Source organism: Oryctolagus cuniculus, chromosome 21, assembly GCF_051225735.1.
Source record: "Oryctolagus cuniculus isolate XC-2025 breed Fujian yellow rabbit chromosome 21, ASM5122573v1, whole genome shotgun sequence".
Taxonomy (NCBI): domain Eukaryota; kingdom Metazoa; phylum Chordata; class Mammalia; order Lagomorpha; family Leporidae; genus Oryctolagus; species Oryctolagus cuniculus.
Genome location: NC_142887.1, coordinates 11231443 through 11257352, shown reverse-complemented (window position 1 = coordinate 11257352; position 25910 = coordinate 11231443). Strand labels below are relative to the sequence as shown.

General features: G+C 54.0%; 1 protein-coding gene across 2 annotated transcripts; it reads left to right on the top strand.

Annotated features, from left to right (window-relative positions):
- Positions 1 to 721: 721 nt before the first annotated feature.
- Positions 722 to 25342, top strand: PSMD9 (proteasome 26S subunit, non-ATPase 9). 2 transcript variants are annotated; one of them, XM_002722736.6, is made up of 6 exons: positions 722 to 894; positions 9326 to 9428; positions 15190 to 15401; positions 16957 to 17058; positions 24600 to 24688; positions 24964 to 25342. In XM_002722736.6, the coding sequence occupies exons 1-6, from the start codon at positions 757 to 759 to the stop codon at positions 24989 to 24991; spliced, it is 672 nt and encodes a 223-aa protein (XP_002722782.3). In that variant the 5' UTR covers positions 722 to 756; the 3' UTR covers positions 24992 to 25342. The 2 variants fall into 2 exon arrangements, with proteins under 2 accessions (XP_002722782.3, XP_089179200.1); XM_089323074.1 differs by lacking the exon at positions 9326 to 9428.
- Positions 25343 to 25910: the final 568 nt, after the last annotated feature.

Here is a 25910-nt window from a genome sequence, read left to right as displayed (position 1 = left end):
AGTTACAGAGAAGCAGAGGCAGAGAGAGAAAGAGGTTTTTCATCCACTGGTTCACTCCCCAAATGGCTGCAATGGTCGGAGCTGGGCCGGTCCAAAGCCCGGAGCCAGGAGCTTCCTCCAGGTCTCCCACATATGTGCTTGGACCCAAGGACTTGGGCCATTTCCTACTGCTTTCCCAGGCCAAAGCAGAGTGCTGGATCAGAAGTGGAACAGCCAGGACTCGAACCAGTGCCCATATGGGATGCGGCATTTTTACTTGCTATGCCACAGAGCTGGCCCCAATTTTATTTTTAAAGTTTTTTTAATTTATATTTTACATGTGGAGTTGGAGAGATCTTCCATCCATTGGTTCACTCTCCAAATGGCTGAAACAACCAGGGGAGGGCTGCAGTAAGGGGCACAAACTGGAATTCGAACCCAGGACTGTAGAGTTTGTAAAACAGGAGATTAAAAAAAATATGAATTTATGTACATTTCAAGGCTTTTGCAGAAGCGAGGAACCGAATCCAAGCACCGTGGCCCCTTTATCTGGGACATGCGTTTGGTAGGTGCCCGATAAATATTTGTTAAGCAAATGAGTAATGAAAATAAGTCACCCAGGGTGACATCACCCCGTAGCGCTTGTGCGTGCGGGGGCGTGGCTTCCAACGACCCCGCCCCTCGCGTCGCCCCGCGCTCGCGGACGGCTGAGGTGTTTTGGCCCGCGGGCGGAGCCGTAGCCACTCTCTGCCCAGGGTCCCGGGGTGGGGGGCCGCGATGTCGGATAAGGAAGCGATGCCGAGCGGAGGCGCCTCGCAGGCCCGCGCCGACACTATCAGCGACATCCAGGAGCTGATGCGGCGCAAGGAGGAGATTGAGGCGCAGATCAAGGCGAATTACGACGTGCTGGAGGGCGTGAGTGAGGGCTCGGGGCTGCCGGGCGGCGTGGGAGCGCCCCGAGGGCTTGCCGGGACGCTCGGCCGTGGCTGGTTCTCCCACGGCCTCCCTGGGCGGCGGCGCGGGCTGACCGCCCCCTGCGAGGGGCGCGGCGCGGGCGTCTCTCCCGGGGCTGGCCCGGCAGCTCGGTGCCGCCGAGCTCCCCGCGTTGGAGACCAGGAAGCCGATGGCGATCACCGCCGCCTGGGGTCCTGGTGGACGTGGGAGCCGCTGGAACGCCAGTGCGCATGCGGGACGCCTGGGGGCGTGGCTAGAGTGCGGGGCGTGCCGGGGGCGGGGCCTCAGGCGGTGCTCCTACTGCAGGCTCCGTGTGAGATGCCCTGGATGGACAGATCCCTGTGACATGTCCACGGTGGGCAGACCCGTGTGACATGTCCACGGTGGGCAGATCCCTGTGACATGTCCATGATGGGCAGACCCGTGTGACATGTCCATGATGGGCAGACCCGTGTGACATGTCCAGGATGGGCAGATCCCTGTGAGATGTCCACAGTGGTCAGACCTGTGTGACATGTCCATGATGGGCAGACCCGTGTGACATGTCCACGGTGGGCAGATCCTTGTGAGATGTCCACGGTGGTCAGACCTGTGTGACATGTCCAGGATGGGCAGATCCCTGTGACATGTCCACGGTGGTCAGATCCTTGTGACATGTCCAGGATGGGCAGATCCCTGTGACATGTCCACGGTGGGCAGATCCCTGTGACATGTCCAGGATGGGCAGACCCGTGTGAGATGCCCGGGATGGACAGACCCGTGTGAGATGTCCACGGTGGGCAGATCCCTGTGAGATGTCCCAGATGGGCAGACCCGTGTGATATGTCCACGGTGGTCAGATCCCTGTGACATGTCCACGGTGGGCAGACCCGTGTGACATGTCCACTGTGGGCTGACCCGTGTGAGATGTCCAGGATGGGCAGATCCCTGTGACATGTCCACGGTGGGCAGACCCGTGTGACATGTCCACGGTGGGCTGACCCGTGTGAGATGTCCAGGATGGGCAGACCCGTGTGACATGTCCAGGATGGGCAGATCCTTGTGAGATGCCCGGGATGGGCAGATCCCTGTGAGATGCCCGGGATGGGCAGACCCGTGTGAGATGTCCAGGATGGGCAGATCCCTGTGAGATGTCCCGGATGGGCAGATCCATAGGAACAGAAAGTAGTTGCTGGGGTCTGGGGGGAGGGAGTGAGAGTGATTGCTGATGAGGCTTCTTTTTGGGGGTGATGAAGATGTACTAAAATTGAGGGTGAGGGTTGGACGGGTCTGTGAATATTCTGAAAACCACTGAATTGTTCACTTTAGCCTAGTGTTTTGTTTTGTTTTGTTTTGGACAGGCAGAGTGGACAGTGAGAGAGAGAGACAGAGAGAAAGGTCTTCCTTTTGCCGTTGGTTCACCCTCCAATGGCCGCCGCGGCCGGCGCACCGCGCTGATCCGATGGCAGGAGCCAGGTGCTTCTCCTGGTCTCCCATGGGGTGCAGGGCCCAAGCACTTGGGCCATCCTCCACTGCACTCCCGGCCACAGCAGAGAGCTGGCCTGGAAGAGGGGCAACCGGGACAGAATCCGGCGCCCCGACTGGGACTAGAACCCGGTGTGCCAGCGCCGCAAGGTGGAGGATTAGCCTAGTGAGCCGCGGCGCCGGCCTGAATTGTTCACTGCTCAATGGAGCAATTTATGATAAGTGAACAATATCTCAATGAAACTTTCAAAAACGGGGAATCTGTGCTGTGGCCCAGTGGGTTAAGCCACCACTTGTGACACCAGCATGCCATGTCAGAGCTCCAGTTCCAGTCCCGGCTGCTCCACTTCCGATCCAGCTCGCTGCTGTGGCCTGGGAAAGCAGTGGAGGATGGCCTACGTGCTTGGGCCCTGCACCCACGTGGGAGACCCGGAAGAAGCTCCTCACTTCAGTCTGGCCCACCACTGATCATTGGGGCCATCAGGGCCCAGGAGAAAGATGGAAGATCTTTCTCCTCTCTCTCTCCTCTCACTGTAACTCTGACTTTAAAATAAATGTATCTTAAAAAAGAAAAAACTTTCAAAATTGGAACAACTCAGAGACAGCAAGTAATCTGGGATTGTAAAGACTGAATATTGAAGAGAACTGGAAAGAGAATCAATATTTTAATTGTAAAAGGATTTATTATTTATTTGAAAGGCAGAATTTCAGAGAGAGAGAGAGAGACCTTCCATCCACTGGTTCACTCTCCAAATGACTACAACAGCTGGGGCTGGAACTCCATCCAGGTCTCCCCCATGGGTGGCACGGGCACAAGTACTTGGGTACTGGATCAGAGGTGGAACAGCTGGGGTTTGAACTGGTGCTCATATGGGATGTCAGTGTTGCACATGGTGGCTTAACCCAATGCTGGCCCCAGGAATAAATATTTTCTTTATTTTTAAAAGATTTACTTATTTATTTGAAAGTCAGATTTAGAGAAAGAGAGAGATGCAGAGAGCGAGTGAGCTTCCATCCATTGGTCCACTCCCCAAATGGCTGCAATGGCCAGGGCCGAAGCCAGAAGCCAGGAGCTCTTCCAGGTCTCCCATGTGGATAACAGGGGCCCAGGCATTTGGGCTGTCTTCTATTGCTTTTCTCAGACCATTTGCAGGGAGCTGGATTGGAAATGGAGCAGCTGGAACATGAACCAGTGCCTGTATGAGATGCTGGCATCGCAGGCAGCAGCTTTACCTGCTATGCTACAAGGCTGGGGTGGGGCCAGAATAAGTATTTTAGACAGAAGGTTATTTACTGCCTTGTGTGTGAGCCACCAGTTGTGTGGGTCCTTTTTGGGAAGAGATATATATATATATATATATATATATATATATGATTTATTTATTTATTTGAAAGACAGATTTACAAAGAGGCAGAGGTAGAGAGAGAGAGAAAAATCTTCCATCTGCTGGTTTACTTCCTAGATGGCCACAACAGCCAGAGCTGGGCTGATCTGAAGCCAGGAACTTCATCCAGGTCTCCCACGAGGGTGCAGGGTCCAAGGACTTGGGCCATCTTCCACTGCTTTCCCAGGCCATAGCAGAGAGCTGGATCAGAAGTGGAGCAGCCAGGACTCGAACCTGCACCCATATGGGATGTCTGCACTGCAGGTGGCTGCTTTACCCACTATGCCACAGCGCCAGCCCTAGTGTGTGTGTATATATATATATAAAATTTTATATATATTATATATAAATATTATATAATATATATTATATATAATTTTTTTGACAGGCAGAGTTAGAGAGAGAGAGACAGAGAGAGAGTTATAGACAGTGAGAGAGAGACAGAGAGAAAGGTTTTCCTTCCATTGGTTCACTACCCTAATGGCCGCTATGGCCAGCGCTGTGCCAATCAGAAGCCAGGAGCCGGGTGCTTCCTCCCAGTCTCCCATGCCAGTGCAGGGACACAAGTACTTGGGCCATCCTCCACTGCCCTCCCGGGCCACAGCAGAGAGCTGGACTGGAAGAGGAGCAACCGGGACTAGTACCTGGCACCCCAACCATGACTAGAACCCAGGGTGCTGGCACCGCAGGCGGAGGATTAGCCAAGTGAGCCACGGCACCAACCATATTTTTTAAATTTAATTTATGGCCGGCGCCGCGGCTCACTAGGCTAATCCTCTGCCTAGCGGCGCTGGCACACCGGGTTCTAGTCGCGGTTGGGGCGCCGGATTCTGTCCCGGTTGCCCCTCTTCCAGGCCAGCTCTCTGCTGTGGCCAGAGAGTGCGGTGGAGGATGGCCCAGGTGCTTGGGCCCTGCACCCCATGGGAGACCAGGAGAAGCACCTGGCTCCTGGCTCCTGCCATCGGATCAGCGCGGTGTGCCGGCCGCAGCGCGCTGGCCGTGGCGGCCATTGGAGGGTGAACCAACGGCAAAAGGAATACCTTTCTCTCTGTCTCTCTCTCTCACTGTCCACTCTGCCTGTCAAAAAAAAAAAAAAAAAAAACAAAAAAAAAACTCTAAAAAAAAATTTAATTTATAATTTGTTTATTTTCACTTGCATGAAAGACAGAGGCAGAGACAGACAGAACTTCCATAACTGGTTCACTCCCCAGATGCCTACAACATCTGTGGCTGGGCCAGGACAAAGCCAGGAGCTGGAAACTCGATCTGATCTCCCACACGCGTGGCAGGGTATGCATCAGCAGGAAGCTGGATTGGAAGCTGAGCCAGGACTCGAACCCACACACTTGGGTATGGAATGCAGGTGTCCCAAATGATGTGCTAACTGCTGAGCCAATCGCTTGCCCTGGGAAGCAGCATGTCATGCGGTATTGCTTCCTATAGGCCAGCCAACTCCTGATCTTTGTGGGGAGGCAGGAGAGAGACGGATATATTGTAGAGTCTTGTGTTAAGGGCACATATAGAACTCTGTCCACAGGACTGACTGTGGTGCAGCGGGTTGAGCCGCAGCCTGCGACACCAGTTCCAGTCCCGGCCGCTCCACGTCCGATCCAGCCCCCTGCTGATGCACTTAGGAAGGCAGCAGAAGATGGCCCGAGTACTTGGGCCTCTGCCACCCCCGTGGGAGACCCAGATGAAGTTCCGGGATCCTGGCTTCAGCCTGGCCCAGCCCTTGGGAAGTGAGCCAGAGGATGTAAGATATCCTTTTTCTCTCTAACTGCTTTTCAAAGAGTAAATATTTTAAAAAAGCACAAAAAGAAAAGAGCTCTGTCCCTGGACAGGAAACCGTAAGTGTGGGTCTCACCTAGAGGCTCCGAGGGAGGAGGGGAGAAAGGTGAGCGGCATCCCCCGGGCAGCCCGACTCGCCCCTGACTGACGGGCGAAGTCTTCAGAACGTTCGTGGGAAATGCACGCGTCATGAAATAACTGTAGATGGATTTCAAAAGCTTTTGTGCCAAAATGAACTTATCTTTTGTCTCCGTTTTCCACAAGCTGTGAAGCACCCGCATAATCACGCCCCTGTTTGCTACTTTGCGTGGGTACGCCCAGCGGTTTTCCAGGGCCGCAGTGGTGAATCACCACACAGCTGTGCAGGGCGGGCGCCGGTCCGCTGGCCCTGTGAGCCCTGTCACATCGTTTTCTGTGGCCTTACCAAGGCAACTGCAGGTGGGACTCAGAATTCGGTCGATAGCAGGTGAATTTTTTAAAAGATTTATTTATTTATTTGAAAGGCAGTTACACAGAGAGAGAGAGAGAGAGAGAGAGAGAGAGGTCTTCCATCTGCTAATTCACTCCCCAAATGACTGCAATGGCTGGACCTGCAACAATCTGAAGCCAGGAGCCACGAGCTTCTTCCAGGTCTCCCACGCAGGTGCAGGGGCCCAAGGACTTGGGCCATCTTCTACTGCTTTCCCAGGCCACAGCAGAGAGCTGGATAGGAAGTGGAGCACCCGGGACTTGAACTGGCGCCCATGTGGGATGGGCGGCTTTACCTACTACGCTACAATGCCGGCTCCAGCAGGTGAATTTTTAAGTTGATAGTTTTGTGTGGCCTGCAAATGACTGCATATATCCAGATGGCCCTTGGCACCCTGCAACAGCAGGAATTTGCCCTTGTGTGGTTCAGGAGGCTGGAGTGTGCGATCAAGGTGTCGTCAGGGCTGCCCCAGTTGGGGCCTCTGAGGGGCATCTGCCACCTGCCTCTCTCCCAGCTCCTGTGCTTCCGCGGTCCTTTGCTTGAGACAGTGGACAGTCAGCCCTCTGCATCCCCACGTTCCTCATCCTCTGGTTCAACCGCACGGCGTGAAGACGCTCGAAAACAATTGCTCATGCGCTGAACACACAGACTTTGTCTTGTCTCTTTCCCTAAGCAACATTTACCTGGCGCTTATATTGTGTGAGGTTTCGTGAGTGATCTGGAGGCGATTTGCAGTGTATGGGAGGACACGTGTAGGTTATGTGCAAATACTGTGCCATTTTTATAAGGGGCCCTGACCAATCCCCAGGAGTGCCGAGGAGGGGCTGCGGCTTCTTGCTTCGCCTCCACCTTCACCCGCGTGATGCTCACGCACTTTCTGTGTTCTGTCTCTCCTATCTCCCTCTGCCTTTCTTTCATGAGGACGTCGGTGTCCGCACTTAGGGGACACCCTGAATCCAAGATGATCTTATCTGGAGATCCTTAATCACATCTGCAAAGATCTTGTCTCCAAATGAAGTCACATTCACAGGGCCTGGGTGTTGGGAGGTGGACATAGTCGTTTCGGGGGCGCTGTGGGGCCCTCTGCACCGTGTGTGTGCCTGGCAGGCTGCTGAGCGCGTCTGCAGGCCAGCACATAGGAAGAGAGCTGTTATTCCCATTTTAGTTTATCATAAATTTTTGTTTATTTAAGAGGCAGAGAGGGAACTCTTAGCTGCTGGTTCACTTCCCAAATGCCTGCACTGGCCCCAGGCCAGGCTGGGGCAAAAACCAGGAGCCAGGAGCCCAATCCAGGTTTCCCACATAGTGGAGGGAGGCCATTCACTTGAGCCAGTGGTGAGCCGTTGCTGCTGCTTCCCAGTCTGCGTTAACAGGCAGCTGAGTCAGGAGCTAGACTGCGCTGCAAACTCCAGCACTCTAACGTGGCATGTGGGGGTCTTATTATTTTAGATTAATTTATTTTTATTTGAAAGGCAGAGTAACAGAGAGAGAGGAAGGGAGGGAGGGAGGGAGGGAGAGAGAGAGAGAGAGAGAAAGAAAGAAGAGAAGAGAAGAGAAGAGAGGAGAGGGGAGGGGAGGGAAGGGGAGGGGAGGGGAGAATGAATCTTTTATCTACTGGTTCATTTCCAAAAAGGCTACAACAACCAGGGATGGGCCAGACTGAAGCCAGGAGCCAGGAACCCCGTCTGGGTCTTCCATGTGGGTGGCAGGGGCCCAAGCACTGTGCCATCACCCATTGCCTCCCAGGTGCTTTATCAGGAAGATGGCTTGGAGTGGAGGAGTTGGGATTCTGCCTGGCGCTTTGCTATGGGATGCAGATGTCCCAGGCTGTGGCTTAACCCACCCCATGCTGCAGGTGTCTGGCCAAATGCTCACCCCTATTCTGATCTCATAATTGAGGAAGCAGAGACTTAAAAGAGGTGTGGAGGGGGGCGGTGCTGTGGCATAGTGGATAAAGCCGCTGCCTACAGTGCCGGCCTCAAATATGGGCGCTGGTTCGAGTCCTGGCTGCTCCACTTCCAACCCAGCTCTCTGCTGTGGCCTGGGAAAGCAGTGGAAGATGGCCCACATCCTTGGGCCCCTGCACCCGCGTGGGAGACTTGGCAGAAGCTCCTGGCTCCTGGCTTCAGATTGGTAGAACTCTGGCCATTGTGGTGGCCAACTGGGGAGTGAACCAGCGGATAGAAGACCTCTCTCTCTCTCTCTCTGCCTCTTCTTCTCTCTCTGTGTAACTCTGACTTTTGAGTAAATAAATACATCTTTTTAAAAAAAAAAAAAAAAAAAAGAGGCAGAGATTTAAGCTGAGGAGCCCAGCTTATCCGTGGAAGAACTGAGCCTCAAACCATTCTAATGGAATGCATAGCCCATGCCCCTTGCTCACATAGGAAGAGACTTTAAAATATTGAAACAGATGTGTTGTTTTGAATAGGGAATACATTCTCATGGTGAAAATCCAAAACTTACGAATGTTTATAGGATGAAAAGTCTGTTGAGGCAGGTGTTCGGCCTGGCGGTTGGAACGCTCCGGTCCCACGCTGTATCTCAGTGCTTGGGTTAGACCCCTGCCCCTGGCCCCTGGCTCCAGCAGACCCTGGGAGGCAGTGGTGTTGACTCAAGTAAATGGGTCCGTGCTACCCGTGGGAGCGATCTGGATTGAGTCCCTGTCCGCCAGCTTCAGTCTCAGCCCTGCCCTGGCCCCAGTGGGCACCTGAGGAGTGAGCCGGCAAACGGGAGCCCTCTCGTGCTCTCTGTCTCTCAACAACCGTAACAAAAGTCTCTCCTTCCCTGCCCCCAACCGCCCAGTCCTTCTCCCCTCTCCTTGGACACGACCGGTGATATCGGTGTGTGCTTCAGGGGTCAGAAGCCTTCTGAAATCCTCTTTTGACTTCTTGGTTTTTAGCAGAATCAAAACCCAGCCACAGCTGGGGGCTCTGGGTTCTCAGTCCCTGCCAGCTCCAAGGCCACCAGCCAGGTGTCAGCTGTGCGTGGGCGGGAGGGAGGGCTGGAGGACTCAGAGCAGAGAGGTTTCGGGTGCTTACGGGAATGCCTGGTTTTATCTGCACTGCTCTTAAGTGGCTTCGGTATTAAAAGCGAATCTGAAACATAGTGCCTTCCTCAGAGGTGGTGGTGAGGACACGAGGGCGGCCCCTGGCCGGTGCCAAGGCAGCAGTGAGTGGCAGTTTTCGTTCCTGTCACCTCTGTTGTGACTCTGAAGGAAATGGCTGGGGAGAGGTGTCTGCAGGACGTGCCACTGGGAAATCTTTCTAATCACGTTTCTTCCCTTCAGCAAAAAGGAGTTGGAATGAATGAGCCGCTGGTGGACTGTGAGGGCTACCCCCGGGCAGACGTGGACCTGTACCAAGTCCGCACCGCGAGGCACAACATCATCTGTGAGTGGCCCTGGGAGGCCTCCCCTGCCCCGTGACGCTGGAGACGCCCAGACGAGGTCACCAGGAGCTGCCCTGCGGTCACATCTGCTGCCCTGAAGGCTCACTCTCTCTCTCTCTCCTGAGATTGACTTATTTATTATTATTTATTTATTATTAAGGAGTTACAGAGAGAGGGACAGATGGAGAGAGAGAGAGAGAGAGGTGTCTTCCATCCACTGGTTCACTCCCTAGATGGCCGCAACAGGCAAAGCTAGACCAGGCTGAAGCCAGGAGCTTCTTCCAGGTCTCCCACGTGGGGAGCAGGGGACGTCTCCCTCTGCTTTTCCCAGCTGTGTTAGCAGGAAAGTAGATTGGAAGCAGAGCATTCAAGGTTCAAACCGGTGCCCATATGGGGTGCAGGTGTTGCAGGCGTTGGTTAACCTGTTGTGCCATAATGCCAGCCCCTTGCATGAACTTTTAGAAAACCTTTCATATGTGTGGATTTCAAAACATTTTCTGCACCAAAATAAATACCACTTAACTCCCATTTTCATTCTTTTTTTTTTTAATCAAAGCTTTATTTATTTATTTATTTGGAAGTCAGAGTTACACAGAGAGAAAAGGAGAGGCACAGAGAAAGAGAGAGGTCTTCCATCCCCTGGTTCACTCCCCAGATGTCCACAACGGCCAGAGCTGCTCCAATCTGAAGCCAGGAGCTTCTTCCGGGTCTCCCACATGGGTGCAGGGGCCCAAGGACGTGAGCCATCTTCCACTGCCTTCCCAGGCCATAGCAGAGAGCTGGGTTGGAAGTGGAGCAGCTGGGACTCAAACCAGCGCCCATATAGGAGGCCGGTACTGCAGGTGGCAGCTTTACCTGCCATGCCACAGCGCCAGCCCCTTAACTCCCCTTTTCCATGAGCTTTTTGAAATATCTGTGTAGATTCAGCTGTTTGTGACAGCGCCCTGACACAGTCAGTAACAGAAAAGGCAGAACATAGTTCTCAGTAGGGCCACTGGAGGGAAGCAGTACAGGGCAGTGAGCAGAAGCTCAGGTCTGGTCACCTTTAGGGTCACCCATCCAGGTTCCAGGTGAAGGAGGAAGATGGGAAGGGCTAAAGCTTCTGGGCCGGCCGCAGCCCCCTGCCTGCAGTTCCTGCTTTCCCGCCATGGGCCCCTGCCCGCCAGAGGGGTGGGGAAGGTGCTCCACGGTGGCACAGACTGTCCTAAATAAACCTGCTGTGCATGTATTCATTCATTTGCTGCATTTCATCTTTTTTTATTTGAAAGGCTCTCTCTCTCTCTCTCACACACACACACACACACACAGATCTCCTGTTCCCTGGTTCCTCAAAAGCCAGCAGCAGCGGGAGCTGGGCCATGCTGAAAGCAAGGGTCTGGGACTCTAGCTGGGTCTCTTGTGGGTGCCGCCCTGGTGCAGGTTAGCAGGAAGCTGGAGCTGAAGCAGAGGAACCGGGATTCCACCGAGGCACTCCGGCCCGGGCTGCGGGCTGTCCGAAGCAGCATCTTAGCCCCCGGGCCAAGCACCCATCCTCGATGTATTTATTTGCTTTTGACCAAGAAATTAGCGGAGTCGAGGCTGGGTGGCATGTGAGTTTTCTGCTACTGATGTCTGCAGACTTAGTGGCTTCGAGCCACACGTATTTGCTCCCTTTACTGTTGTGCAGGTGCGCAGTCCCGCTGGGTCTCACGGGACCAGAATCAGGTGTCAGCGGGGCTGGCTCCTGATTTCCTTGGCTCCCTTTTCCTTGGCTCCCGTAGGCTAACTGCGCTCCCTGCCTCATGGGCTCTCCTGTCTTCAGAGCCAGCGATCGCATCTGCCAGGCGTGATGCCGTCATCGCGTCTCTCTCTCTCACCTTCCTGCCTCCCCTTTCCCTTACAAAGACCCCTCTGGTGACACCATGTCCACTGGATAGTCCGGAATCATCTCCCGGCTCGTGGGCCTTAACTCAGTCACAGCCGCACGGTCCCTCTTGGCCCTGTGAGGTCGCATAGTCACAGGTTCAGGAACTGGCACATGGACGTCCTTGGGGAGCGGTATTGTCCCTGCTGCAGGCAGGCAGCCGGCAGTGGCTACCACAAGTCGTGTTGGAAGGGAATTCATCATGGCATTGCTCTGCTAGCGGCCTCTGTTTAATCTTTCTAAATCTTGACTTCGCCTACAGCGTGTTTGGTACAGGGCCGAGATTTCTCAGGTTGGGGTACGAGTGACACCTGGGCAGAGGTATAGCTTAAGATGCCAAAGGTTCCTCCGAGCCACAGCATGACCAAAGAGCAGCTTCTGCCAGCATCGCGTCTCCTTGCAGATTTGGGGAAAACGGCGTTGAATTTCACATGAAAACAAACAGGCAGATACAGAGTAGGGGAAAACCGCACGAAGACGACAGGCTTGAGGGAAATTTGGGGCTTTTGGCCAAACCCTAGACTCCCCAGGGGGCAGCTTTAGGAAGCCTCTGGGCATTTGAGAAGTGCTAGGCCCCAGGGCAGGGGAGAGCGCTGACCTTCAGTCTTTCTGCAGTGATCAGCCTGATCCTGAGCAGCATTTATTTAACAGTCCACTCTTCCCCCCAGTTCCAGCCGGAGGAGTCGCGCGCTGTTCTGTCACACTCAGGTCTATTTCTGGGCTGTGTGACACCGTGCCATTGATCTGTTCCCTGGGTGCCAACGCCTCCCCGTCGGGATGACTTCATTACACTTAGCAGTCTGGCTGCCTCGGCATTGGGCTTCCTTTCAAAAGTCGTCCTCACACGTTTATTTTTTAAAATAGGCTTTATTTTTAAGATCATTTTAGGTGTGTGTAAAAACGGGAAAAATGATGGAGAGACGGCCCCTGTCATCTCTGTTCAGCTTCCCCTGTTACAGCCTACAATACTGTGCACCACCCAACTGCACATTTGTTCTTTAAAGATTTATTTTATTTATGTCATAGGCAGAGTTAGAGAGGAAGAGACACAGAGAGATCTTCGTTCATTGCTTCACTCTTCAGATGGCTGCAACAGCCAGGGCTGGGCCAGGTGGAAGCCAGGAGCCTGGAACTCTATCCTGGTCTCCCACGTGGAAGGCAGGGCCCACGCACTTGGGCCATCTGCCACTGCTTTCCCTGGCTCGTTAGCAGGGAGCTGGATCAGAGGCGGAGCAGCTGGGACTCCGATGGGTGCTTCTATATGAGGTGCACCCAACCACTGCACATTTGAAATGTGCTGCAGAGAGGCCGGCGCCGTGGTATAGTGGGTAATGCCACTGCCTGTAATGATGCCAGCATCCCATACAGGCACCGGTGCGTGTCCGGCTGCTCTACTTCCAATCCAGCTCCCTGCTAATGCCCTGGGAAAAGCATCAGAAGATGGCCCAAATGCTTGAACCCTGCATCCACACGGGAACGCGGATGAAGCTCCTGGCTCCTGGCTTTGGCCTGGCTGAGTCCTGGCCATTGCGGTCATCTGGGGGATAAACCAGTGGATGGAAGATCTCTTTCTCTCTCTCTAACTTTGACTTTGAAATAAGTAAATCTTAATACACACACACACACAGCAGAAACATTTTTCTCTAGAAAAAGAAGAATGTCTTAATTCTAATTAGAGTTGTGGTCTACTGTGAGGTCGTTCATTCAGTTAGCAGTGTCCGTGGAGTGCTGCCTGTGTGCCAGGCATCGCTGAAGCTTCTGGGGTTCCCTGTGCACCTTGTCACCTGGGGGACTTTTCTAGTCAGAGAGCAACCGTGGCACACCGTCACACTTCACCGCGTCAGCCGGTGGTCTCACTGTTGTCTGCACTGATGGAGTGCGTTCACGGAGCCTGAGGCCGTGGTATCGCCAAGTAGCACACCTCCTGCTGTTGGCTGAGCTGTCGCTAGGGGGCGCGTGACTGTACGCTGTCAGTGTCTTGAGAGCTCCTACCCGGTGTGTCTCCATTTCCCCATCTTGTGTCTGGCCCTGCGGGCTGAGTCCCCGAGTCCCATGATACCTGAGGGCCGCCTGTGCTCCAGACGGACAGAAGTGGACAGGAGTCATGTGACCCAGGAAGGCCACCAGGGGAGGCTGCAAGTCTGGGACACACAGGCGCAGGGTGTGGATGGGCTGGCCTGAATGAAGGTGTGGAATCCTGAGCAGCAAGGGAAGTTGTTTTAGGTTAAAAGAATGAATTAAGGGTGTGGGGGATTGGGCTGCCACTTAGAACCCATTTCAGAGTGCCGGGGCTGGTTCTGCTTCCCATCCAGCTCCTGCCGATGCTTGTCCTGGGCGGCAGTGGATGGCAGCTCAGGTCCTTGGGTCCCTGCCAGCTCTGTGGGAGACCCAGAGAGAGTTCCCTTTTCCTGGCTTCAGCCTGGCCTGGCCTGGGCTGACCTGGCCTGTCACATGCGTTTGGGAAGTGAGTAGTAGGTGGAAGGTCTCTGTCTCTCTTCTTCTGTCCCTCACTGTTGCTCTCTGCCTTTCAAGTAAATGAACATTGGAAGACGAAACACCTCAGTGCCAGCTGCTCTGTGCAACTGCTCTGCAGCTGAGACTTGCTGGCCGGCCTCGTGCGTTTTGAATGAGCCACCAGCACTGAAAATCCAGACGGTTTCAGCCCAAAACCCCCAATTGCCAGCTTTTCTAAAAAAAAAAAAAAAATCAAAGATTTGGAGACCCTGGCTCTGCCCCACAAACCCCAGCATTTGACAGGAGCCCAGCGCAGGGGTGGCCGTACCTGAGCCCCTGTTGCCTCTCCTGCACTGAGTGTGCCCAGCCATGGGGTATTAAGCTGTGCATTGTTTTTCTTCTAGAAGACTTAAGAGAAATGAATTCTGTCTTCTCAGCTCTCTGCTGTGGCCTGGGAAAGCAGCAGAAGATGGCCCAAGTCCTTGGTTCCCTGCACCTACCTGCGTGGGAGACCCGGAGGAAGCTCCTGGCTCCTGGCTTCTGATTGGTCAAGCTCAGGCCATTGCAGCCATTTGGGGAGTGAACCAGTGGATGGAAGACCTCTATCTCTCTGCCTCTGCCTGTCTATAACTCTGCCTTTCAAATCAATAAATCTTTAAAAAACAAAACAAAAAAACCCCACCCAGCTTTAAATAAAAAAATCTGTCTTCTGTGTAGCTCCCTTCACTCATTTTTTTAATTTATTTATTTGAAAGGCAGAGTTACAGAGAGAGGGAGAGATAGAGGAAGAGAGAAATCTTTTCATCTACTGGATAAGGATAACTCCCCATGTACCTTTGGGCCAGGCCACAGCCAGGAGCCTGGATCTCCATCTGGGTCTCCCACATGGGAGGCAGGGACCCAAGCCCTTGGTCCATCTTCTGCTGCCTCCCTCCACTGCTTTCCCAGGCACGTTAGCAGGGAGCTGGATCAGAAATGGAGCAGCTGGGACGTGAACCGGTGCTCCAGTAGGGATGCTGGCACGGCAGGCGGCGGTTTACCCACTGCACCACAGTGCTGCCTCGCCCCCCCCACATTTGCATGACCACTGGGCTTGCCCAGGACACCTTGGTGCTGGTGGTCATGGTCCAGTGGGATGGCATCTACTTTGCCCACCTTTCATCCCAGCGGAGGCCGCACAGCCTTTGGCAGGACTTCCCGAGAGCCTTGTCTAGCAGGGGCAGGCTCCCAGCAGCCATCAGGCGTTCCTGCGATGCCTGTGTCCCTGCTGCTTAGCTTGCAGCAGTGCAGCCCTTGGCCTCTGTCCCGTCTCACGTAATGAGCACTCCGAATATTCAGGGGCCGAACGCAGGACTCTGTGTCCTCAGCTGTCTTCTTCGGGCCTCACACAGTGGTTCTCGTTCCAGGCTTGCAGAACGATCACAAGGCGGTGATGAAGCAGGTGGAGGAGGCCCTGCACCAGCTGCACGCTCGCGACAAGGAGAAGCAGGCTCGGGACATGGCCGAAGCCCACAGAGAGGCCATGAGCCACAGGCTGGGCCAGAGTGAGCGCTCCAGTCCTCCCCAGGCCTTCGCCAGAGTGAACAGCGTCAGCCCCGACTCCCCAGCTGGCATCGCGGTAATCCAGGGCCAGCCTCCCAAATCCGCCCTCGGGGGTGCTGTGGGTCAGGTAGCCTTGGGGTGGGCGTGGGAAGACAGACCCTCCCTCTCAGTACTGCAGCTCTGAGTTCATTTTCTGGCTCAACAAATGCTGACCAGGGCTTTCTGTGTGCAGGGAGCCAAGGTTCAGAGCGGGGCCAGCCCCTGCTGCTCACTAACTTGGTGGAGGGAAGTTGTTCCTGATGGCAGCTGGGACACACGGTGTTGGTGACAAATGTTCTAAGAGAGGCTCAGCTGTCTTCTTGGGGCTCATTTTAGCCGGGCACTGAGTTGAGAAATGAGTACCGCAGTGGCTGCTGTCCGTTCCAGGTGTCCTGCCAAGGGGGCTGTGTACCCTCCCTGGTGAATCTGCTGGACATTCGGCAGCTGTATTGAGATGTGAGGCACACACCATGAAGTGGACAGCCCAGGAGCTCTTGGTCTATCCGTGGAGCTGTGCAGCCGTCAGCACAGTCCGTGTCAGGACCCTGTCCTGGTCAGCTCTTAGCCCCACCCTCGCCCCCAGCCCGCCCAACCAGTCTGCTCTGGGCCCGTGTGGGTTTGTCTGTTCGGCCACTTCAAGGAGAGGTGCCGGTGCTAGGGCTTCCGTGAATGCTGTCCTTTGCTGCGGTGACACTTGTGAGGGTCACCGCGTGGTGGCGTGTGCCAGGCTCGCCCTCCCTGGGACTGCCTCTCCTCACATAGGGCACTTCCTGATTCTCCATCAGTCCGCTGATGGACATGTGGTGGTTTCCACTTTGGGGCTATTATGAATGACGCTGCTGGTAACATTCATGTTTAAATCTCATCCCACAGCCTGTTCTGGGGCAGGGGCCAATCTCAACCTTGTTACCCTTGAAGAGAGGGCCTGGAGGAACCTGGGCCAGGCCACATCTCTCCTAAGAGGCAGAACCGGGTCCTGTACCCAGGTCCTGCCAGTCACCTTGTGACATTAAGCCCACGAGACCATCAGCTCACATAAGCTCTGTTTCATCTGCTGCTGTGTCCACCGTGCTGGTCAGCGCATGACAAGTATTTGTGAACAGGGTAAACGACAGACAGTCTGTGTTTTTAGGATCCGGCCCGAAAGGGTCTGTGTGGTCCTGGATTCGCCCTGTGCCTGTGACTGCTTGTTTGGGGGTTTCTAGAGCAAATGTTTATCTTGTTCAGATCTTGATCCCTGAACCAAATGGGCCCAGACTGGCCTGGCCTGCCCCTCCTGCCCTGTTATCTGGGTCAGGACGCTGGGGAGCAGCAGTTGGTTTTTCCCACAGTTTCCCACATCCTGGCCTCCATGGCTGCGGGCCAGAGTATCAGACGCCGGCAGACCTGGTCACCTTTAATTAGATCTGTCCTGGAAGGAAACCCCAGGTGGGGGCAGCCCAGCCCACCACCGCCCCTTCCTCCATGGGGAGCTCATGTCTGGCCTCTTGACTTTGAGCCACTCTCCCCGTAGAAAACGAGCTCTCTGCATTGACATTGAGTTGGGGAAGCACATCTAACTGTTAGCCTGGCTTCCATTTCCGCCTCTCCAGGGCCTGCAAGTGGACGATGAGATCGTGGAGTTTGGCTCTGTGAACGCTCAGAACTTCCAGTCCCTGCAGAACATCAGCAGTGTGGTGCAGCACAGCGAGGGGGTGAGTGGGGCCGCGCGGCTGCTGGGACACTCACGCTTCGGGAGACTGGGACCTCCGAGGTCCAGGCAGCGACGGATTCCGTGCCTGCTGCGGCGCACTTCCCAGGCTATCGATGGTGCCTTCCTTCTGTGTCCCCGCAGGGTGCAAGGGGTACACGAGTCCCTGGGGACGCATCTAAAACGGCATTAATCCCATTGACACCCCACCCATCAGAAGCCTCACCTCCTAACGGGGAGTTAAGATTTCACCATAGGAATCCGAGAGGGGCACAAATGGTCAGACCGTAACCCTCTGAGTTTGGGCCACAGCCCTGGAATTGCTGGGCCAAGCAGAAGCCCGGAATCCGGCATTCCATCCGAGTCTTCCACATGGACGGCAGGAACCCAAGCATTTGAGCCATCATCTACTGCCTCTCCGGATGCATTAGCAGAAAGCTGATTGGAGGGGCTGGCATTATGGCATAGCGGTTAAAGCCACCACCTGCAGCTCCGGCATCCCATATGAGCACCAGTTTGAGTCCTGGCTACCCCACTTCCAGTCCAGCTCCCTGCTAATGCGCCCGGGAAAGTGGTGGAAGATGGCCTGAGTATTTGGGCCCCTGCATGCGCATGGGAGACCCAGAAGGAGCTCCTGGCTCCTGGCTTCGGATCTACCAGCTCTGGCCATTGTGGCTATTTGGGAGTGAAACAGCAGATGGAAGACCTCTGTCTGTCTCTCTGTCTAACTCTACCATTCAAATAAATAAATAAATCTTGAAAAGCAAGCAAGCTGGATTGGAAGCAGAGGTGCTGGGGCTTGAACTGGCATTCTCGTATGGGATGCAGATGTCTAGGGCAGCAGCTTAATCCACTGTGCCACAAAACCCTACCCCCACCCCGTGTAGACTCCCGTGTAGACTCTGACCATTTCTATCTCCAGAGATATACCCAGCGGCCGGCGTTGTGCTGCAGTGGTTAGACTGCTGCTGGTGATGCCAGTATCCCATGCTGGAGTACCAGTTTGAGTGCCGGCTGCCCTGTTTCCAGTCCAGCTCCCTGCTAATGTGCCTAGGAGAGCAGCAAAAGATGGCCCAAGTGTTTAGGCCTCTGCCATCCACATGGAGTTTAAAAATTGGTTACTGTTGTCCAGTTTCTGGCACAGTGTGCCATTAAGTAACACTTCTGTTTGTTTTTCAATTATTTAAAACTAACAAAGATTTTTTGGGGCAAAGACCCATAGCCTTCAGAATTAGGAGCCTCAAAGTCCAGAGAAGTTATTGACTAAACTATTTGGTTCCCAGATGAAACCTTCAGTGTAACCGACACATCCGGGCTTGTCTTGCTCAGGCTCAGCTCCTGCCCGCCACTTGTTCCCGTGGGTAACGCCTAGAGGGCAGCTGCCTGTGCCAGCCTGCGCCGAGGTTTCCATGCCAGCACCTCTGGCGTCTACACCTTACTGGGTGTTTAGCATGTTGATTTTGTCATATTTATCTGTCTTTTGTATTAATGACTTTTACATTTTATGTCTGCTTAAAAAAGTTCTTTTCATACTTTCATTTTTGGTTTTCTTATAATCTATCTGGAATTGATTTCTATAACCGTTTTACTGAGATGTAATTCACATACCTTACAATTCACCCATTTAAACTGCTTAATTCAGCGGTTTTTAGTTTAGTCACAGTAACCGTTACACAGTCAATTTTAGCACATGTTTGTCACCCCAGAGAGAAGCTGGGTATTCATTGGCAGTCCCCATCCGCCCCCGCACTCCTCCACCCCCCGCTCCTCCACCCCCCACTCCCCCACTCCCCCAGGCCCCAGCTCCTGGAAACCACTGATCCACTCCTGCTTTGGGACTGGCCTGTTCGGGGCGTTGTGCGTACGTGGGGTCTTGCGCTGTGTGGGTCTGTGACCGGAGGTTCTCGCCTGCAGGGTGTTTCCCAGGTCTGTGTGTGCTGTGTATGGGTGTTCATTCCTCTTCGTGGTGGAATAGCCTGCCCCACGCCTTTGGTGGACCTCCAAGCTTCTCCACCTTGTGGCTGTCGCTCGTTAAACCTGTGCACCTGCATGCCGGCTCTTCGTGTGGTTGTATGTTGTGTTCCTCTTGGGTGTATACTTGTCTGGTGTGAGGTGGGCACCCAGCCCTTCTCCCCACGTGGGTAGTGGCTGCCCTCGTGCCGTTTATCGAGTGGTCGGTACTCTCCTCCCATCTCCTCCCTGCTAGATCTCTGTGCCTGGGGGATTCTCCATCCTCTTCCTGGGTCTCTGCTCTGAGCCTTTCTGGGCTCTCTCGGGAGAAAGCTGTTTGTTCTTGGTCAGCTTCTCTTTAACTCCTTGCTGTAAAGGGTCTATTTGTTGTTGTGTCTTGGTGAGTAAGAAATCGCCCGGAAACGGAGCAGCTGAAAACCACAGGCATTGACATCTCTCACCGTTCTGAGGGTCGGGCAGCAGTGACAGCTGGGTGAGTCAGGAGAGGGGACCCGGATCCTCTGAAGGCGCAGCTGAGGCTGGAGACCCACTTTCGCTGCAGGGGGTTGTCAGGCGGCGGCGGTTCATGGCCGTGGGCTCCTGGAGCTTCCTTATAGCGCAGCAGCTGCCCTTAGAGTGGGCGAGCCCGGGGCGCAGCCAGGGGGCGGCGGCAGCACCCTTTCCCACCCAGTCACTAAGACTTGCGTGTCTGTGTTACTTGCTAGAAGCTACTCACTAAGTCCAGGCCACGCCCAGAGACAGGGGCTGGGCTTCTCTTCCTGTTGTTTTTTTTTTTTTTTAAACTAGACAGGAGGGAGACAGAGCGTGCACACTAGAGAGAGTGTGTACCGTAGAAAGCGTGTGCAAGAGTGTGAGTGTGCAAGAGTGTGTGTACGTGTGCTCCTATTCTCTGGTTCACTCTCCAAATGCTTGCTTGCTTGCTTTCTATTTTTTTTAAGATTTATTCATTTATTTGAAAGTCAAGGTTACACAGAGAGAGAGAGAGAGAGAGAGAGGTCTTCCGTCTGATGGTTCACTCCCCAATTGGCCACAATTGCCGGAGCTGCGCCAATCTGAAGCCAGGAGCCAGGAGCTTCTTCCAGGTCTCCCACGTGGGTGCAGGGGCCCAAGGACTTGAGCCATCTTCTACTGCATTCCCAGGCCACAGCAGAGAACTGGATTGGAAGTGGAGGCCGGCGCCACAGCTCAATAGGCTAACCTCCGCCTGCGGCGCCGGCACACCGGGTTCTAGTCCCGGTCGGGGCGCTGGATTCTGTCCTGGTTGCCCCTCTTCCAGGCCAGCTCTCTGCTGTGGCCAGGGAGTGCAGTGGAGGATGGCCCAAGTGCTTGGGCCCTGCACCCCATGGGAGACCAGGATAAGTACCTGGCTCCTGGCTTCGGAGCAGCGCGATGCGCCGGCCGCAGCGGCCATTGGAGGGTGAACCAACGGCAAAGGAAGACCTTTGTCTCTCTCTCTCACTGTCCACTCTGCCTGTCAAAAAAAAAAAAAAAAAAAAAAAGAGGAAGTGGAGCAGCCAGGTCTCGAACCAGTGCCCATATGGGATGGCAGCACTTCAGGCCAGGGCATTAACCCACTATGCCACAAATCCAGCCCCCTACTCCCCAAATGCTTTCGACAGCTGAGCTGGGCCAGGCTGAAGCCAGGAGCTGGGAACTCAATCCAGATCTCTCCCCCATGGGTGGCAGGGACCCAGCTACTTCAGCCATTACCAGTGATTTCTAGGGTACACGTTAGCAGGAAGCTGAAGCCAGGTAGTCTGGGACGCAGGCGTCACCGGCGCCATCACTGCTGAGCCAGGTGCCAACCCCAGGGATCCTTCACCTGCAGCCAGCTCTACCTCGCCAGGACAGGTGCCGCCCTTCTACTTCCTTCCTCCCAGACCGCCCTGCGTTCCTTTGTGCTTGGCCCTGCCCCCAGACCCCCACTGATCTGTTTATCATGCCGTGAGTTTCTTTCTTTCTTTTTTTTTCAAAAAAGATTTATTTATTTATTTATTTATTTGAAAGTCAGAGTTACACAGAGAGAAGAGAGGTGGGGGTGGAGGAAGGAGAGGCCTTCCATCTTATGGTTCACTCCTCAATTGGCTGCAACAGCCGGAGCTGTGCCGATCCGAAGCCAGGAGCCAGGAGCTTCCTCCAGGTCTCTCACGTGGGTACAGGGCCCAAGGATTTGGGCCATCCTCCGCTGCTATCCCAGGCCATAGCAGAGAGCTGGATGGGAAGAGGAGCAGCCGGGACTAAAACCGGAGTCCATGTGGGATGCCGGCGCTTCAGACCAGGGCATTAACCCGCTGAGCCACAGCGCCGGCCCCACATCCGTCCTTTATAGAAATAGCCACTCCACCTTTTCAAGCAAACAGAAGGGGTTCCTGATACCAAATGGATGAAAGCCATACTGCTGGGGCTGGGCGGGGTCAGAGCAGATTTTGGGGGGACACTAAGAGCCTCCAACGCTTCAGCCCCGTGCCCACAAGGGCCCCGATTTTTGTGGAACTGTGGCCCAGCTTAAGAATCCAGGATGTCCTTTTCCATTGCCTGTTCTGTGAATTAAAAAAGAAAAAAAACACAGCATCCTATTGTCAGATGTGTGAGCTTCCAATTGTATGGAAGCCTGGAGATGGACATTTGTAGGTAAATCTCTGTTTAGATAACTTTTTTTTTTTTTTTTTTTTTTTGACAGGCAGAGTGGACAGTGAGAGAGAGAAAGGTCTTCCTTTTACCATTGGTTCACCCTCCAGTGGCCGGTGCGGTTGGCACGCTGTGGCCGGCGCACCACGCTGATCTGCAGCCAGGTGCTTCTCCTGGTTTCCCATGGGGTGCAGGGCCCAAGCACTTGGGCCATCCTCCACTGCACTCCCAGGCCACAGCAGAGAGCTGGCCTGGAAGGAGGGCAACCGGGACAGAATCTGGTGCCCTGACCAGGACTAGAACCCGGTGTGCCGGTGCCGCAGGCAGAGGATTAGCCTATTGTGCCGCAGCGCCGGCCTGTTTAGATAACTTTTTAAAAATGATCTATTTATTTATTTGAAAGGCAGATTTGGGCGGTGGGGGAGGAGAGACAGAGAGAGTTTCCACCTGCTGGTTCACTTCCTAAATGGCCACAACAGCCAGGGCTGGGCCAGACTAAAGCCAGGAGCCAGGAGCTTCTTCTGGGTCTCCACTTGGGTTCAGGGGCCCAAGGACTTGGGCCACCCTCTGCTGCTTTCCCAGGTGCATTAGCAGGGAGCTGGATCAGAAGTGGAACAGCCTGTACTTGAACCTGCGCCCATATGGGATGCAGGCGCTGCAGGCCGGGGCTTTAACCTGCTGCACCACTGTGCCAGCTAGATAACTTTCTAAAGATGGCGTTTCTAGATCAAATGCATTTATTTTCAAAGGAAAAACAACCTTCGATTTTACTTTTTTTCTATAAAGAGCATGCATATGCAAATACCTGGTGGCCCCTGCTTTTGCAGTGCCTCTTGGTAGTTTTGCCAGGCAGTGTGGCAATTCTCCGCTTCACTGTTGGAGGAAAAGCTGTGCTGTCTCCCACTGGCAGCACCACTTCACGTTCCCTCTGGCAGTGCACAGGGGGCCCAGTGTTTCCACATCTTCACCAATGCTTGCTGTTTTCTATTTTTTGGGTTACAGCCGTCCTAGTCAGGGTGCAGTGTGATCTTACTGTGGTTTTGATTTTGATTTTCCTAATGACAGACAATGAAGAGCATCTTTCCACGTGCTTTTTGGTCCTCTGTGTCTCGGCTTAGAACAGACGTCCAGTGCTTTTCTTGTTTCCTAAGTTGTTTGTCTTATTGTTGTTGATTTGGAGGAGTTCTTTATATAGTCTAGATGTTTACTCCTTATGAGATACACGGTGTGCAGATACTTTCCTGCGTTATGTGGCTGCCTTTTTACTCTGTTAGTAGTGTCCTTTTTAAAAGTGTATAAATGTGTGTATATGTATATATATCTTGTATATATTTATGTTTATATATATTTTATATGTGCATATGTATTTTTTTGTTTGAAAGGCAGAGAGATCTTCTGTCCACTGGATTACTCCCCAAATGCCTTCCATAGCTGGGGCTGGGCCAGATCAAATCCAGGAACCCAGAATTCAATCCAGGTCTCCCACATGGGTAGCAGGGACCCAAGTACATGGCCGTCCTGCTGCCTCCCTGCGTGCACCTCAGCAGGAAGCTGGGTTGGAAGTGGAGGCAGGACTTGAACTCAGGCCCTCTGATATGGGATGCAGGCGTCCCAAGCAGTGGCTTCACTTGCTCATCACAATGCCTGCCCCGTAGTATCTTTTGATGTACAAAGATTTTGTTTTTTTTAAATTTTTATTTAGATTGATTTATTTATTTGAAAGGCAGAATTACAGAGAGGGATAGATAGAGAGAGAACCTCCATTCACTGGTTCACTTCCCAAATGGTCCCAACAGCTGGGGCTGGGCCAGGCCAAAGCCAGGAACTTCATCCAGTTCTCTCACATGGGTAGAAGGCGTCCAAGCACTTGGGCCATCTTTCTCTGCTTTCCCAGGTCCCTTAGCAGGGAGCTGGATCAGAAGTAGAGCAGCTGGGACTTGTCCTGGTGCCTGTGTGGTTTGCTGGCATTGCAGGCAGTGGCTTAACCCACTGTGCCACAGCGCTGGCTCCTGTGTGCTATATTTGAACAGTACTTTATTAATGGGTATTTTGGGTGTTTTTAGCTTTTTTTTTTTTTTTTTTTGACAGGCAGAGTGGACAGTGAGAGAGAGAGACAGAGAGAAAGGTCTTCTTTTTGCCGTTGGTTCACCCTCCAATGGCCACCGCGCTGATCCGATGGCAGGAGCCAGGTGCTTTTCCTGGTCTCCCATAGGGTGCAGGGCCCAAGCACTTGGGCCATCCTCCACTGCACTCCCGGGCCACAGCAGAGAGCTGACCTGGAAGAGGGGCAACCGGGACAGAATCCGGCGTCCCGACCGGGACTGGAACCCGGTATGCCGGCACCGCAAGGCGGAGGATTAGCCTAGTGAGCCGTGGCGCCGGCCTGTTTTTAGCTTTTTAACTTATGAATAGTCCTGGGATGAACACAGCATTCATATATCATCATTCATATATCATATATCATTCATATATCATATATTCATGTATTGTATAACATGGCATTCATATTGCTGTTTTGTAAAACATCCCCCCAAGTACCTTGTAAGGTTTGCCTTGCAAGATGCACGTTTCCCTTGGAAGCTGGAACCGATTCGCAGCCCTACTGGCTGCCCCACGTGCATGTCCCCGATTATGCTTAAAATGCAAACCCTCAGGAGGAGAAGCACCTGGTTCCTGGCTTCGGGTCAGCGCGATGCGCTGGCCGCAGCGCACCGGCCGCGGTGGCCATTGGAGGGTAAACCAACGGCAAAAGGAAGACCTTTCTTTCTCTCTCTCTCTCTCTCACTGTCCACTCTGCCTGTCAAAAAATAAAAAGAAAAAAAAGTAAAAGAAAAAAAATGGAAACCCTCACCAATCCTTTGGGTGGGAATGGTTTGTCGGTGTTTTAGCCTGAGCCTCTTGGAGCACCAGCAGGTGGACCATGAACAGTCTTGTTTTTCCTTGCAGAAGCCCCTGAACGTGACGGTGATGCGCAGAGGGCAGAGACACCAGCTCAGGCTCGTCCCAACGCGCTGGGCCGGGAAGGGGCTGCTGGGGTAACGTATCTGCTTGTGTCGGTGGTTAGCCATGAACCCCGGGGCAGGGCAGAGGTGGGGGACTCCGGAGGATGGGAACCCCCCTGGTGTGGGAAGGAGCCTGCAGGTGCAGAGGCGGAGAGAACCCTGGCGTCTCTCCTAAGGCTCCCTCTGCCTCCTTCCTTAACTGGGTAACTGTTTCAAAACCGCGGGTGACGGTCAGTTCAGAAGGACCCACCTTGTGCTCTGCCCGACGCGGCCGGCAGACTTAGCGCTCCCTTCCCCCCTCCTTCCAGCTGTAACGTCGTGCCTCTGCAGAGATGAGTGTCGCGGGCACAGCGGCAGGAAAGCATCTTCCCTCGCCCGGGCGTGGTCTGGTGTGGATGTCCTCATTGTCTTCTCCACCGGAGGCGTAAGGACCTGGAAGAGGCTGGAAGCCTGAACATGGAGGGGTGCGACACTGTGGCCTCCCGGTGTAATCTCTCTGGATTAAGGCATTGTTTAAAACTTGATTTGTGCCTAGCGTCTTTTGCAAATTAGGCCACGGCCCTGAATGGGAATTCTCTGGACTGTGGCCAAGTGGGCAGGAGTCATTCTGGCAGATGCTGATACCACTTAATTCTTTTAAGATTCTTTTTTTTTTTCCCCCAAATAAACACAGTTTTGCCGTGCTGATAGGACCGTGTTGTCACCCCAGCTGACTCCTGCGACCCTAGCAAACCACAGCTCGGCAGCGAGCTGGGCAGAACAGACCAGCCCTCCTGCTGAAGTCGGCACCTGACCGTGCCGTTCTCTGCATCCAGGCTTCTGCTCTGGAACTGCAGGCCTGTTCGGCGTGCACCCATCCAGCGGGGCCCCAGGGGCACCCCAGCTCCCCAGGAGGGTCCCCTCGTGGCCCCGCATGGCGGCGGCTTCCCACCAGAGGGCAGCAGGCCCTTCACTCCCGGAATAAGATGGTGCGAAGTAGCCTCTCGCTTGACTCTGTGTGGAGGCCCCCGCCCCGCCCTGCCATCAGGTGTGCCCGCCACGTGACCGGGGACGATGCTGATTGTCTTCCCTTCTATTGTCTCTCTGTCTTGAAAGGGTGGAGGGGGCCTCGGTGACTGCTGCTGGCCGCGGTGTCAGCGTTCGTTTCGAGATCCCTGTGGAAGTCTGCTCCCTGCTTGGGATGGACGTGGACCCAGCTTGTCCTGGTGGCGGCGGGATCGGTGTAGCCTCCAGCCACCGGTTCTCAGCCTGTCTC

Excerpts from the sequence above, each read along its gene's own strand:
- PSMD9 (XM_002722736.6), top strand. The coding sequence starts at position 757 with ATGTCGGATAAGGAAGCGATGCCGAGCGGAGGCGCCTCGCAGGCCCGC. Across the intron at positions 9,429-15,189 it reads CGCGAGGCACAACATCATCT|GCTTGCAGAACGATCACAAG; the intron begins GTGAGTGGCCCT and ends TTCTCGTTCCAG. Across the intron at positions 24,689-24,963 it reads GCCGGGAAGGGGCTGCTGGG|CTGTAACGTCGTGCCTCTGC; the intron begins GTAACGTATCTG and ends CCCTCCTTCCAG.